At 39.3% G+C, this 14452-nt stretch overlaps 1 protein-coding gene across 1 annotated transcript in view; it reads left to right on the top strand.

Annotated features, from left to right (window-relative positions):
* sez6l2 (seizure related 6 homolog (mouse)-like 2) overlaps positions 1-14452 on the top strand; it is a 35660-nt gene that overhangs the window by 13006 nt on the left and 8202 nt on the right. The window contains exons 8-15 of the mRNA XM_056453190.1: positions 1327-1510; positions 1913-2076; positions 2562-2756; positions 4496-4634; positions 5184-5380; positions 8203-8397; positions 11607-11801; positions 12355-12546. Of these exons, the coding sequence (XP_056309165.1) occupies positions 1327-1510; positions 1913-2076; positions 2562-2756; positions 4496-4634; positions 5184-5380; positions 8203-8397; positions 11607-11801; positions 12355-12546 (1461 nt within the window). The remainder of the gene's footprint in view (positions 1-1326; positions 1511-1912; positions 2077-2561; positions 2757-4495; positions 4635-5183; positions 5381-8202; positions 8398-11606; positions 11802-12354; positions 12547-14452) is intronic.

Raw genomic sequence — 14452 nt, 5'->3', positions numbered from 1 at the left:
GGCAAGTTTTTAATAGCAGATGGCGCTCTAGGCTAGTTCTTAACAGCAGATGGTGCTGTAGGACTATTTTTTTAACAGCAGATGGTGCTCTAGTCTAGATTTTAACAGCAGACGGCAAGTTTTTAATAGCAGATGGCGCTCTAGGCTAGTTTTTAACAGCAGATGGCGCTCTAGACTAGATCTTAACAGCAGACGGCAAGTTTTAAATAGAGGATGGCGCACTAGGCTAGATTTTAACAGCAGACAGCAAGTTTTTAATAGCAGATGATGCTCTAGCCTAGTTCTTAACAGCAGATGGTGCTCTATACTAGTTTTTAACAGCAGATGATGCTCTAGGCTAGTTTTTAACAGCAGAGGGCACTCTAGATTAGTTTTTAATAGCAGATGGCACTCTAGGCTAGTTTTTAACAGCAGATGATGTTCTAGGCTAGTTTTTAACAGCAGATGATGCTCTAGACTAGTTTTTAATAGCAGATGGCACTCTAGGCTAGTTTTTAACAGCAGATGATGCTCTAGGCTAGTTTTTAATAGCAGATGGCACTCTAGGCTAGTTTTTAACAGCAGATGATGCTCTAGGCTAGTTTTTAACAGCAGATGATGCTCTAGGCTAGTTTTTAACAGCAGATGGAGCTCTAGGCTAGTTTTTAACAGCAGATGATGCTCTAGGCTAGTTTTTAATAGCAGATGGCACTCTAGGCTAGTTTTTAACAGCAGATGATGCTCTAGGCTAGTTTTTAACAGCAGATGATGATCTAGGCTAGTTTTTAACAGCAGATGGAGCTCTAGGCTAGTTTTTAACAGCAGATGATGCTCTAGGCTAGTTTTTAATAGCAGATGGCACTCTAGGCTAGATTTTAACAGCAGATGGTGCTCTAGGCTAGTTTTTAACAGCACACAGTGCTCTAGGCTGTTGTTTAACAGCAGATGACGCTCTAGCTTTTTACTATACACTCAAATGCTCATGAGGAAGAGTGCTTATATATTTGGTCATTGGCTGTTTAATGTAAGCACAGCTCACGATGAACACTCTTGTAATTCGCTTACACCATTCCCAACTTTATTAATGACTAATTTAAGTTTGATTGTTGTTTGTAAGGAATTGGATGAGAGCAGAGTTTGGCTCTTTGTAAAGCATAGAGCGCCATCTGCTGTTAAAAACTAAGCTCAGAATCGGTTGAAGAGAGAATATCGGTGCATTTATAATTTTTTTTATTATATATTATAATACCAAATAAAATGATTACTATAATTATTACTATATAATAAAATTATAAATGAAGAATAGATTTTTTAATATGCGTTCATGTGTGTTTTTGTCTTTTAAAGCGGTGTCGTGTGGAGGATGGATCCGAAATGCTACAGTTGGTCGCATTCTTTCTCCAACCCTCCCCTCTGCAAGTAACCACAGCAGCGGAAGCAACCTGAGCTGCCATTGGCTGCTGGAAGCCAAAGAAGGCCATAGGCTCCACCTCCATTTTGAAAGGGTGGCTCTTGATGAAGACAATGATAAGTACGAGTTCACGATTGCTCACTCTTCTCTGTCTCTTCTCAAATGAGCACAGTTTTAGTTGTTTGTTAGTGGATGAGCAAACGAAGTGATTATCATCAATAAAGTGCATTTGTTTTTAAACTAACAAATAATCAGCAGTCATTCATTTAAATGAGCATGCTGGTACCTGTTTTTGAACCCTTTGGTGTTCAAGACCATTTGAAATATTTTAGTTTGATTATTTATGATTTGATTGTTTTCAATTACACTATTTCTGATTGTTTCTGCTCATTCAGTTACTGTGAAATGTTCTGTTTTTTGACAAATGTAAAAGTTACACAGAAATTAGCGCCCATGAGATCCTTGCAGAATCGTTTTTCACCTTTTTCCTGTCACATTTTCTCTCGCTCCTCCCTTTCCTAGGCTGATTGTGCGCAGTGGGAATAGCACGACAGCTCCGCTCCTCTTCGACTCGGATCTGGATGACGTTCCGGAACGAGGCTTTGTAAGCGAAGGATCGTCACTCTTTGTGGAGCTCACAGCTGATTCCTCCTCCATCCCACTGCTGCTGGCACTCCGCTATGAAGGTCAGGAATCCTGTTACATATTACAAAAAATATACAGTTGAAGTCAGAATTATTAGCCCTTCAGTGATTTTTTTTGTTTTCTTTTTCAAATATTTCCCAAATCATGTTGAACTGAGCAAGGAAATTTTCACAGTATTTCTGCAAATGAGAAGCGTCTTGAAGGGGGCGGGGCGGGGCATGTCAGATACTAGAGAGCATTTGATTGGTCTTCAGATTTGATGAGAAACTGAGGTATGATGTGACGTCATCAAAAAAAAAATCATCGATCCATTGAGAGCAGGTAGCAAACTGCAAGCTTTGGATGTTGATATCTTCTAAATGAAAATGTTGTCACTGTTTTAGCACACTAGCTTATAGCTATCCTTAAGACTAACATACTGATACTAACATCTAAAAAACTTTTTAATTAAATTTTTTTTTAAGTTTAAATTTCACATAGCATTTGAAGGTACTTAATAACTTTTCCGTTCTTCTTCTTCTTTCAGCCTTTGATGGCGAACACTGTTATGAGCCTTACCTGCCTCATGGGAACTTCAGCAGCAGTGACATCACCTTCCCCCTGGGAACTGTGGTATCATTTTCATGCGCTGCTGGATTTGTGATGGAGCAGGGCTCAGGAGTTATGGAGTGTTTGGATCCCAATGACCCTCACTGGAACGAGACTGAACCGGTCTGCAAAGGTATGACATCACATCCTCACATTTACCATCTATACACTATGGTTTTCCTTTAAAGAGGTGGTCAACTATGATGTCATGTTTTAAACTTTAGTTGATGTGTAATGTAGCTGTGTGAACATAAACAACATCTCTGAATGTAATACGCTCAAAGATCAATGCAAAACGAGACATTGGCTTTTACAGAGTTAGCTTAGCAAAGCCTACAGCGAATGAAGTTTGGGGACTACAAAAAAATACATCCGAGTTAGCGAGATCACAAACACTTCAGGTTACGAACACGCACCCCATGCATACACCCCGCGCAGCAAAGGGGCGTGGCCAGAGGCACTGTAATGTAGCAGAGAACGTTAAAATGGCGTCCAAATGCTGCTATTTCCACAGAGCTTGTTTGGTTTCTGTATTTGGGCTTCCAAAGGACACGGCGCAAAGAGAGAAGTGCTTACAGTTTTATTTTAATTATGTTCTAGAGAATTATAAAAAATATATAGCTAGCATTTGACAAAGGACAGCTTCCAGAATCTCCCAGTTCAGTGCTGGATTCGGCTAAAAACTCCTCAAAGAAGGAGCAGCTCCAACCATAATAGAGGAAGCTGTGGATTGTGAGCCACAACCTGAAAATGTTTTTATTTGTTCAAATTGATCTATTACATGCACAGTTTCTAGCGTTAACGATATGTTGTTGCGAGGACGCAAACAAGGATGTAAACAACGGGAAATGCTGTTTGGCACCGCTAACAATTTAGCTACAAATTCATATTTATCAGTCAAACCGCAGTAAACACTCACAATCTTCACCAGCGCTGCAGTGTCTCTCTATGTGGCCGCTTTCCCTGCTTTCTACATCTCAAATTGAAACTTTCAAAAGATATGTGAACGTTTTGTAATGCTTATAACCCGATCATATGTGAAAGACGTGAGGCGTGAGGTTCAGCTGTGTCCTCTGTGTAATTTTCTGTCTGATTCAGGCACAAACTGATACGGCTAACAGCTACTCTGACTGAGTGTTTACACAGCGCAAAAGCATGTGCTTGTAGAGGTGTGATGCTTTTCCTGGTGACGTAAAGTCGATCCGCGAATCACAGCACATTATGTTAGCTGACCAATCAGAGCCTCTTGAGGGCACTCTTTTGGAGGAACTAGGAAATATGACAGTCGTTTTCATGTTAGCTGAGTAGCTGTATATAATCAAAGTAAGATATCTGAAAAAATAACGTGATTTTCTACAAATGAAGCATGAGCATACATTGCTTTGCATCTTATAAACACAACCAAGCCTTTAAAATACACTCTGGACCACCCCTTTAAGGCACTGAAGGAGGCCGTACAATGGCAAGTGTGTAAACAAACTAACCTGCCTTACAGTAGTTTATGGCAGTGCTTGTGTGACAGGAACCTGCTCTTACTAGGGCTGCCTGAAATAGGAATGAAACTGACATTGCGATACTTTGGTTTTCTGATATATACAGTTGAATTAAGAATTGAAAATTAAGAAAATGAAAACTGCTTTTAATCTAGATGAAATAAAACAAATAAGACTTTCTCCAGAAGAAAAAAAATTAAAGGAAATGCATAAATCCTTTGCTCTGTCTCAAAAATGAAACATATGGTTTTAATTATCACCCTCATGTCTATCCAAGACCATCATTCATCATCTTCATTCATCTAGCTTCATGCAACAGGCCATTGGTCTAATAATAAGAAAGCCATTCTAATTTATTCCTAATTTTCCCTATTGTCAGCTTTGTGTGGCGGTGAGCTCACAGATCCTGTGGGAACGGTGTTGTCTCCCGACTGGCCACAGAGCTACTCTAAAGGGCAGGACTGTGTGTGGCAGATACACGTCAGCGAGGACAAACGCATTGAGCTGGATGTGCAAATGTAAGTCTGTCTATTTAATGGTGGCATTTTGTGCTTAAAGTACACATGAAATCAAAGCTAACCGTATTGATTTTGTTACAGTAGCTCACATTGCTAGTTTTGTGGTACTTGGTCATTAAGAAAAAAAAATAGTTTGCTCTTGTAGTGTAGAATTAAAATCTGAAAATGCACTTCCTGTTTGTTTTCAGTTAAATTCTCAGACTACTTAAGTCTGAGGTATTGGGCGTGGCTAACATGCTTAACCACACCCCTCCAAATGTCAGTTTTGACAACAAACAGAAATGCTGAGGAGTCGTCGTCTGTTAGGTTGTAATAACTCTCCCCAAACCCATTTATAGAGCTTTCTGAGTGAAATGCCTACTTTACTACATTTAGCCATTTAGCCATTTAGCTTGCAGTAGAAAAACAAGCCACGCCCACTGTTTTCTCCTTTAATATTTCATTTCTCTAGGAACTGCGTCACAATACAAAATAAAAGATAATTGCAGCTTACAGTTCATGCAGACTTTAACTCAATGTTTTATTTACTTACATTTTGCTCTCTTGCAGTTTGAACATACGCCACAATGACGTTCTTACTCTGTTCGATGGCCATGATCTGATGTCGCACGTGATTGGTCAGTACATGGGCTCGAGAGAGAGGTTCAGGGTTGTATCAGGAGGTTCGGAGGTCACCATTCAGTTTCAGAGCGATCCCGATGACTCCACGTTTATACTGAGCCAAGGCTTTCTCATCCACTACAGAGGTGAATAAATTGACTTTTTTAATTTCACTTAAAAGATTTTTCGTTCCTACTACGCATATTGATAGCTGATGGTTTTCAAAATACTACTTCATAATATCATCTTTTGTGATCTATAAAAGAAAGACATTTTTGTGTGAACTGTCCCTTTAATTCCAGTGATGCACAGTACTGGACTTTAGCATATATTCATTCATTCAATCATTTGCCACAGCAGAATGAACAGCCAAATATTGTAGCATATGTTTTATCAAGTGGATGCCCTTCCAGCCCCAACCCAGCTCTGGAAAATTTCGCATTTATCTGATAAGGCAATATTTTTATACTGTTTATGATCAATGGTCAATGTCTTTTTTTTGTTTGTGGTTGTTTTTTTGAAAAGTGTAAATCTTTGAAACAGTACCGTCCAACATGTGTGATTGTTAGTTCTGTGCACCTAGGAGTACCATCACACATAGAGTGCATCCGAAAAGTATTCATAGCGCTTCACTTTTTCCACATTTTTTATGTTACAGCCTTATTCCAAAATGGATTAAATTCATTTATTTCCTCAAAATTCTACACACAATACCCCATAATGACAATGTGGAAAAAAATTGTTGCAAATGTATTAAAAATAAAAAACCTGAAAAAATCACATGTACAGAAGTATTCAAAAGCTGTGAAGCTGTAAATTGAGCTCAGGTACATTCTGTTTCCATTGATCATTCTTGAGATGTTTTTAGCAGCTTTCACCTGTGGTAAATTCAGTTGATTGGACATGATTTGAAAAGGCATACACCTGTCTATATAAGGTCCCAGGGTTGACAGTGCATGTCAAAGCACAAACCAAGCATGAAGACAAAGGACTTGTCTGTAGACCTCCAAGACAGGATTGTCTTGAGGCACAAGGCTGGAAAAGGTTACAGAAAAAAATCTGCTGCTCTGAAAGTTCCAATGAGCACAGTGGCCTCCATCATTCATAAGTGGTAGATGTTTGGAACCACCAGGACTCTTCCTAGACCTGGCCGGCCATCTGAGCTGAGTGATCGGAGGAGAAGGGCCTTAGTCAGGGAGGTGATCAATAACCTGATGGTCACTCTGAGCTCCAGTGTTCCTCTGTGGAGAGAGGAGAACCTTACAGAAGGACAACTATCTGTGCAGTAATCCACCAATCAGGCCTGTATGGTAGAGTGGCCAGACGAAAGCCACTCCCCACCTGGAATTTGCCAAAAGGCATCTGAAGGACTCTCAGACCATAAGAAACAAAATTCTCTGGTCTGATGAGACTAAAATTGAACTCTTTGGAGTGAATGCCAGGCGTCACATTTGGAGAAAACCAGGCACTGCTCATCACCAGGCTAATACCATCCCTACAGTGAAGCATGGTGGTGGCAGCATCATGCTATGGGGATGTTTTTCAGCAGCAGGAACTGGAAGACTTGTCAGGATAGAGGGAAAGTCGAATGCAGCGATGTACAGAGACATCCTGAATGAAAACCTGCTTCAGAGTGCTCTTGACCTCAGACTGGGGCGATGGTTCATCTTCCAGCAGGACAATGACCCAAACCACACTACCAAAACATCAATGGCATGGCTTCACAACAACTCTGTGAATGTCCTTGAGTGGCCCAGTAAGAGCCCAGACCTAAATCCTATTGATTATCTCTGGAGAGATCTGAAAATGGCTGCACACCGTCGCTTCCCATCCAACCTGATAGTGCTTGAGAGGTACTGCAAAGAGGAATGGGCAAAAATTCCCAAAGACAGATGTGCCAAGCTTGTGGCATCATATTCAAATAGACTTGAGGCTCTAATTGCTGCCAAAGGTGCATCAACAAAGTATTGAGCAAAGGCTGTGAATACTTCTGTACATGTGATTTTTCAGGTTCTTTATTTTTAATAAATTTACAACAATTTCAAAAACTCTTTTTTCACATTGTCATTATGGAGTATTGTGTGTAGAATTTTGAGGAAATAAATGAATTTAATCCATTTTGGAATAAGGCTGTAACATAAAAAATGTGGAAAAAGTGAAGCGCTATCAATACTTTCCAGGTTCACTGTACATTGATATTATGATTTAGAACATACAGAATTTAGAATGTAACTTCTAAAATTTTAAATCAAAATTCTTAATTTAAGCCACTCTTAAATGTCCATTTTTGTTCAGTGTTTGACTGTAATCTCAACCGAAACATGAAGAGAGGGTGGGATATAGAGTAGCCCCTCACCTTTTAAAAAACAGCCAATGGTGTTTGAAGTATGAGGTGACGTGAATAAAACCGTTGATCCATTCAGGCTGAAGTGACAAACTATAAGCTTTCAGTCAGTATTTTCCACCCCTGTTCCTGAAGGCACACCAACAGTACACATTTTCAACATCTTCCTAATCAAACACGCCTAAATCAACTCAGCAGAACATTAGAAGAGACTCCAAAACCTAAAGTTACTGGGTCAGAAAAGGGAGACATCCAAAATATGTACTGTTGGTGTGCCTCCAGGAACAGGGTTGGGAAACACTGCATGTTTATATCAGTTATATATCTTCTAAACGTGAATTCTGTCACTGTTTTGGAGCATGCTGGCTTATAGATATCTTAAAGACAAGCAATACTGATAGTAACATCTAAAAAAACATTTTAATTTCATGGGACCTTTAACTGAAGCTTGATGTGTCAACATGGAAACTAAAAGGTAATGCAGTGTAAATATCTTAGGCCATCTCAGCATAATTTTCCATTCCATTACAATGCAGAAGGAAATAAGTTTTTTTTTCATGCCAATTTATCTAATGTTCTAAAAATATCACAAATCCCTTGCTGATACCTTTTATTTTCTTGCAGAGGTGGAACCGAATGACACGTGTTCTGCTCTTCCACAAATTGAGTTCGGCTGGAGCAGCTCCTCCCATCCGTCTCTGGTTAGAGGAAGTGTGTTGACCTATCAGTGTCAGCCGGGTTATGACATCATCGGCTCTGATATCATTACCTGCCAATGGGATCTCACTTGGAGTAACAGCCCACCCACCTGTGTGAAAAGTGAGTATTTTTATCTTCTTATGACAGGTTGTGTTGATTAATGATTCGCTTAAAAGTAATGGAAACGGAGGTAAGATTTTTATTTTCCAAGCCAATCATTTACTTTTATTCATTTGGGTTTTAGTCAAAATAAATTTGTGTACTAGTATTTGTTGCTTGGAATGTATTACTAGGAAGTTTATATATATATATATATATATATATATATATATATATATATATATATATATATATATATATATATATATGTGTATATATATATTAGGGGTTTTCACCTGTATTATGATAGGACAGTAGAGATTTCAGACAGGAAAGCATTGGGAGCAGAGAGAGGGGAAGGATCGGTAAAGGACCTCAAGCTGGGAATCGAACTCAGGTCTCCGTGAGCACTTCTGTGCTATATGTCAGCGCACAGTACCACTAGGCTATTGGCGCCGACCTAGGAAGTTTTAAGTAGATGTTACAACCCTCGATGGAAATATGTCTAGGAAATTAACATTTATAGAAAATAAACTAGTATAAAATAAACTAATGGTAAAGGTGGCAAGAGAAACACCTTGATGCGAATGCGCCCTGAACTTACTTTAACTAAAAAACAAAAATACAAATTAGCGCACTTCACTAAAGTGTGTCTAACATTAATAATCCTGCAAGCAAGGTAAGTAAGTCACGTGACTTACTATGCTGTTCCAGGTCTCCCAGGTCTGCAAGTCATCACAAGTTTTGAATGGAGCATTAGCAGGCTAAAATGTGCAAAACACACGACATTCGTAGTGAACTCAGATATTACGAAGGACAGAACTTCAACAACAGATATCTCACTTAAAGTCAGAATTAGTATCAACTAAAAACATACGGACACCACAAACAGAAAACATGCCAAACGTCAAACAACAGCAGCTGAACTCTTCCCGTTGCTTCAGATTTAAATGTCTGCACCGATCGTGATTGGTAGAGAGAATACGAGTCGTCATAGAGTTGATAATGACTGACAGATCTGTCAGCCAATAGTGTTCCGAATGTAGGCGGTACCTAATTTTGAAGATGACAGGTCATGGAGAAAGAGAGAGAGAGACAGAAAGAACATACACGCACAAAATACAGTGTACAGTTCGTAACATAGATAATAGAAAGTTAGAAGATAACAGAATTAAACGATAATAGAAATAAATGTTGACATTGGGGGAAGCACAGTGGCTCAGTGTTTAGCATTGTTGCAAAAAGTTCGCTGGTTCGAGTCCCGGCCAGGCCAGTTGACATTTCTGTGTGGAGTTTGCATGTTCTCCCCGTGTTTGCATGGGTTTCCTCCGGTATTCCTGTTTCCCCCACAGTCCAAAGACATGCGCAATAGCCTATAGGTGAATTGATTATCAACAATCATTCTATTATCCAATCAGCTTAAGACCAAACCCCTATAAATAGTTGAACACGTCATACCTCTGTTTTCGCTCGATTTCAGCATCCCTCCACTACCCCAACTCCACACTATTAAACCCGAAATCTACATAAATCTGAGGGGGGAGCGTTCAGGAGCCAGGCTAGACACTGTGCTCGGACCCCTATCCCTCTCTCTATCCTGATAAGGGGAATAACATGAGTTTGGATTTCTTTCTGAGCTCAGAACCTTCTCCCTGGACAGCATGCCAAACACGCATGTTCTGTTCAGTGTGAACTCGTGAAAAGTGCTTCAGGGGTGTCGGTGGTCTTTAGATAAGGGATTCATAAAGATAAACAGCGAAATTATAAGTCCAAAGGCCATTTTTTTTTTTACCTTGTAAGTGCCTTGGACTTTTTACAATTTAGCTGTTTATCAATGATTGTTGATGTTGTGAGAAGTGTCAGTTTAAGTCTGCTTTATTACTAATTTTGCTACATGTGCAGACATACTGAGAATTTAGATGTTGTTACCCTCACATTCTTGGTGCTTGTAGATATTAAACTCTTAAGGTGGAATGTAAAATAAGCAAATCAATACAATTTAAAGTGATATTTCACCCAAAAAGAAAAATCTGCCACCATTTACTCACTCTTCCTCCACTTGCTCCAAACCTGTTTGAGTTTCTTTCGTCCATTAAACACAAAAATAAATATTTTGAAGATGTTTAAAACTGGTAGCTTATGACCTCCACAATATTGTTTTTTCCCCTACTATGGATGCTGCCTCAATGACTGTCATGAAAATAACTTCATCTGTATATATAGAGTCAGGTCCATAAACATTGGGACATCAACACAATTTCAAAAATATTTGTGGCTCTATACACCAACATGTATTTGAAAAGAAATGCCTGTCAATGGAACTGGTTCTCTTGTATTTATTGATGATATGACTGCTGGCAAAAGCAGCAGGATGAATTCTGAAGTGTTTCAGGCAATATTTTCTGCTCATATTCAGCCAAATGCTTCAGAAGTCATTGGATGGCGCTTCACAGAGCAGGTGTAGAATGACCCAAAGCATACTGCAAAGACAACCAAAGAGTTTTAGAAGGGAAAAAAGTGGAATGTTATGCAATGGCCAAGTCGATCACCTGACCTGAATCCGATTGAGCATGCTGTATAACTGAAGACAGTTGATCACCAGGGATGAAACCCAGCGTCTGGTGATGTCTGCACGTTCCAGACTTCAGGCTGTAATTAACTGTAAAGGATTTGCAACCAAGTATTAAAAAGTGAAAGTTTGATTTATGACTATTATTCTGTCCCATTACTTTTGGTCCCTTAACAAGTGGGAGGCACATATGCAAACTTTTGTAATTCCTACAGCGTTTACCTGATTTGGATGTAAATGCCCTCAAATTAAAGCTGACAGTCTGCAGTTAAAATACATCTTGGGCTTAACTATAATTAGGCAAGTCAGAGTAATTAGGCAAATCAATGTATAATGATGTAGACAAGTGAAAACAAACATTGCTTAAGGGGGCTAATAATTTTGACCTTAATTACTCTGAAAAATTCCTTGCTCTGTTAAACATAAATTGGGAAATATTTGAAAAAAAAAAAAAAAAAAAGTTCACAGGAGGGCTAATAATACTGACTTCAACTATGTTTATATAAGAAAAGTCAAAAATACAACATACATATAAGAGGGTATATCTAGGCAAGTCATTACACCAGCATGTGACATTAAGGTCCTTGACAGTAAAGATTTGCCAGTTTGATTATTTGATTAACACTGCACACACTCTCTTTCTCTCCTGATGTCCCTTCAGTCCAGCAGTGTCCTGACCCCGGAGAAGTGGTCAATGGAGCTCGCTCTGTACATCCCGAGTCTGGTTTCGCTGTTGGAACGGTGGTTCGCTTCACATGTAACCAGGGCTATCAGCTGGAGGGCCCGAGCCAGATATCCTGCCATGGCAGAGACACCGGAATGCCCAAATGGAGCGACCGCAGCCCGAAGTGTGTCTGTGAGTAAATTATATATGATAAAGCAAGATCCTAAATGCTGATCCTGGAGGTCAAGAAAGAAAAAATAAATAAAAGAGCACTGAGACAATGTTGTTTTAGCATCATTGAGCGGTTTCAGTGCAGTGATGTCATTGGCCTATGTCATTTCCTGCTTGTTGTTTCATAACTGTCATACGTTTTGGTCTTGTTCAAAATTAAAGGACGTCTGGCAGCTCATATTTAAATTTCTCTCTGACATATTAAATACTTATATAGAACCTGAGGCCATAGTTTCATCCAAAATTGACTGTGCTGCCCATAGAAGCTGCATTAGAAATGCCTCGCATAAGCATTTAGTTTTTCTAATTTGATGCAAAGATTATATAATACATACATAAATATAGATAAATGTACATATGTTGATGTATATACTGATGTCCATTGAACACGTCATTTCAGAAACGCGTCTTGTGAAAAGGGACTATATAACAGATATTATGCAGATTCCTCTCTAACAGCATCAACCTACTGTAAAAACCATCAGTCAAACCTGTTCCCTCTTTTTCCTCACAGTAAAATATGATCCATGCCCAAACCCGGGTGTGCCAGACAACGGCTACCAGACTCTGTACAAGCACAGTTACCAGGCCGGCGAGACGCTGCGCTTCTTCTGCTATGAGGGCTACGAGCTCATTGGGGAAGTGATCATCAACTGTGTCCCAGGACACCCCTCTCAGTGGAACAGCCCACCACCCTTCTGTAAAGGTGTGTGAATTAAAACACCTGACAGATCTTGACCCTTTTTTTTTGTCTCCAAACATCTAGTTTTTTCTGTTTTGTTACAAACTCTACATATATACAGTTGAAGTTAAAATTATTATCTCTTCTGTGATTTTCTTTTTCAAATATTTCCCAAATGATATTTAACAGATATTTTTGACATGATGTTTTTTCTTCTGGAGAAAGTCTTACTTGTTTTATTTCGGCCAGAATAAAAGCAGTTTTTAATTTTTTAAAAACCAGTTTAAGGTCAAAATTATTAACCCCCTTTTTTTCGATTGTCTACAGAACAAACCATCGTTGTTTTGCATAAATACCCTAACTTGCCTAATTAACCTAGTTAAGTCTTTAAATGCCACTTTAAGCTGAATACTAGTGTGTTGAAAGAGGTTTGTCAGTAGGGGGGTGGGTCTTTCGAATCACCAGCATCCCCCAAGGCCAAGTGTATCTGTCTGTGGGCTACAAGACAGGGGTGTAAGATGAAGGGGCGTAACTTGTAGTAAGTTAGAGGCGTAACTTGCAATTATCGAGATTCCATTGACTCAAGATGTCACAACGAGGTGTTGTTGGCAAGGTGGCGGGAATATTAACAGAGAACATTTTCAGCAAAATGTTTTCATGAGTTTTCTCCAAATTTATCCTTAACTAATTCATTTGATATATTATTATATTCATTCATTTAGCAACTCCACCATGCAACTCGCTGACTTCTTCAGCCGTTTTGTCTTGACAGTTAGTCTACTCAGCGTCGCCCTCTGTGGTTGCAAATGATAGTAGAATAGTGAGAATTTCAAGTTTGAAAGTCTCCGCAACTCGCGGCTGTAGGTTAATAATGATGAAGGTTGGGTTTAGGGTTGGGGAAGATGTAGATGTTAATAACTGTGATGTTGGGTTTGGGAAAGGTGTAGACGTTAATACCTATGATGGTTGGGTTAAGGTTTGGGGTAGGTGTAGACGTTAATAACTATGATGGTTGAATTTAGGTTTGGGGTAGGTGTAGATGTTAATAACTATGATGGTTGGGTTAAGGTTTGGGGTAGGTGTAGACGTTAATAACTATGATGGTTGAATTTAGGTTTGGGGTAGGTGTAGATGTTAATAACTATGATGGTTGGGTTAAGGTTTGGGGTAGGTGTAGACGTTAATAACTATGATGGTTGAATTTAGGTTTGGGGTAGGTGTAGATGTTAATAACTATGATGGTTGGGTTAAGGTTTGGGGAAGGTGTAGACGTTAATAACTATGATGGTTGAATTTAGGTTTGGGGAATGTGTAGACATTAATAACTATGATGGTTGGATTTAGGTTTGGGGAAGATGTAAATGTTAATAACTGTGATGGTTGGGTTAAATGTAGATTTAATAACTATGATGGTAAGGTTTAGTAATGGGGAAGATGTAGACGTTAATAACTGTGATGGTTGGGTTTAGCGTTGGGAAAGGTGTAGACGTTAATAACTATGATGGTTGGGTTAAGCGTTGGGAAAGGTGTAGACGTTAATAACTATGATGGTTGGCCTTAGGTGTCGAGTCGGTGTAGACGTTATTACCTGTGATGGTTGGGTTAAGTGTAGACGTTTATAACTATGATGGTTGGGTTTAGGTGTGGAGTAGGTGTAGACAATAATAGGCGTAGACAGGGTGTAGGTGTAGACAAGACAGGGGCGTAACATGAAGGAACCTTAGGGGAATAACTTGTAGTACATTAGAGGTGTAACTTACACCACTAATGTACTACAAGTTATTCCCCTAAGGTTCCTTCATGTTACGCCCCTGTCTTGTCGTCCGCAGACAGACCCTACTCCCCTTGGCTATGGCCTGATAAAGGTATAAAAAAAGTGATGTGTGAGTTCATGTCACCAACTCTACACCACACACGAATCAGGTGTGTG

The sequence above is a fragment of the Danio aesculapii genome, chromosome 3 (assembly GCF_903798145.1).
Source record: "Danio aesculapii chromosome 3, fDanAes4.1, whole genome shotgun sequence".
In the NCBI taxonomy this organism is placed as follows: Eukaryota; Metazoa; Chordata; class Actinopteri; order Cypriniformes; family Danionidae; genus Danio; species Danio aesculapii.
Note: the sequence above shows the minus strand (reverse complement) of the source record. Positions and strands in the feature narration are given on the sequence as shown.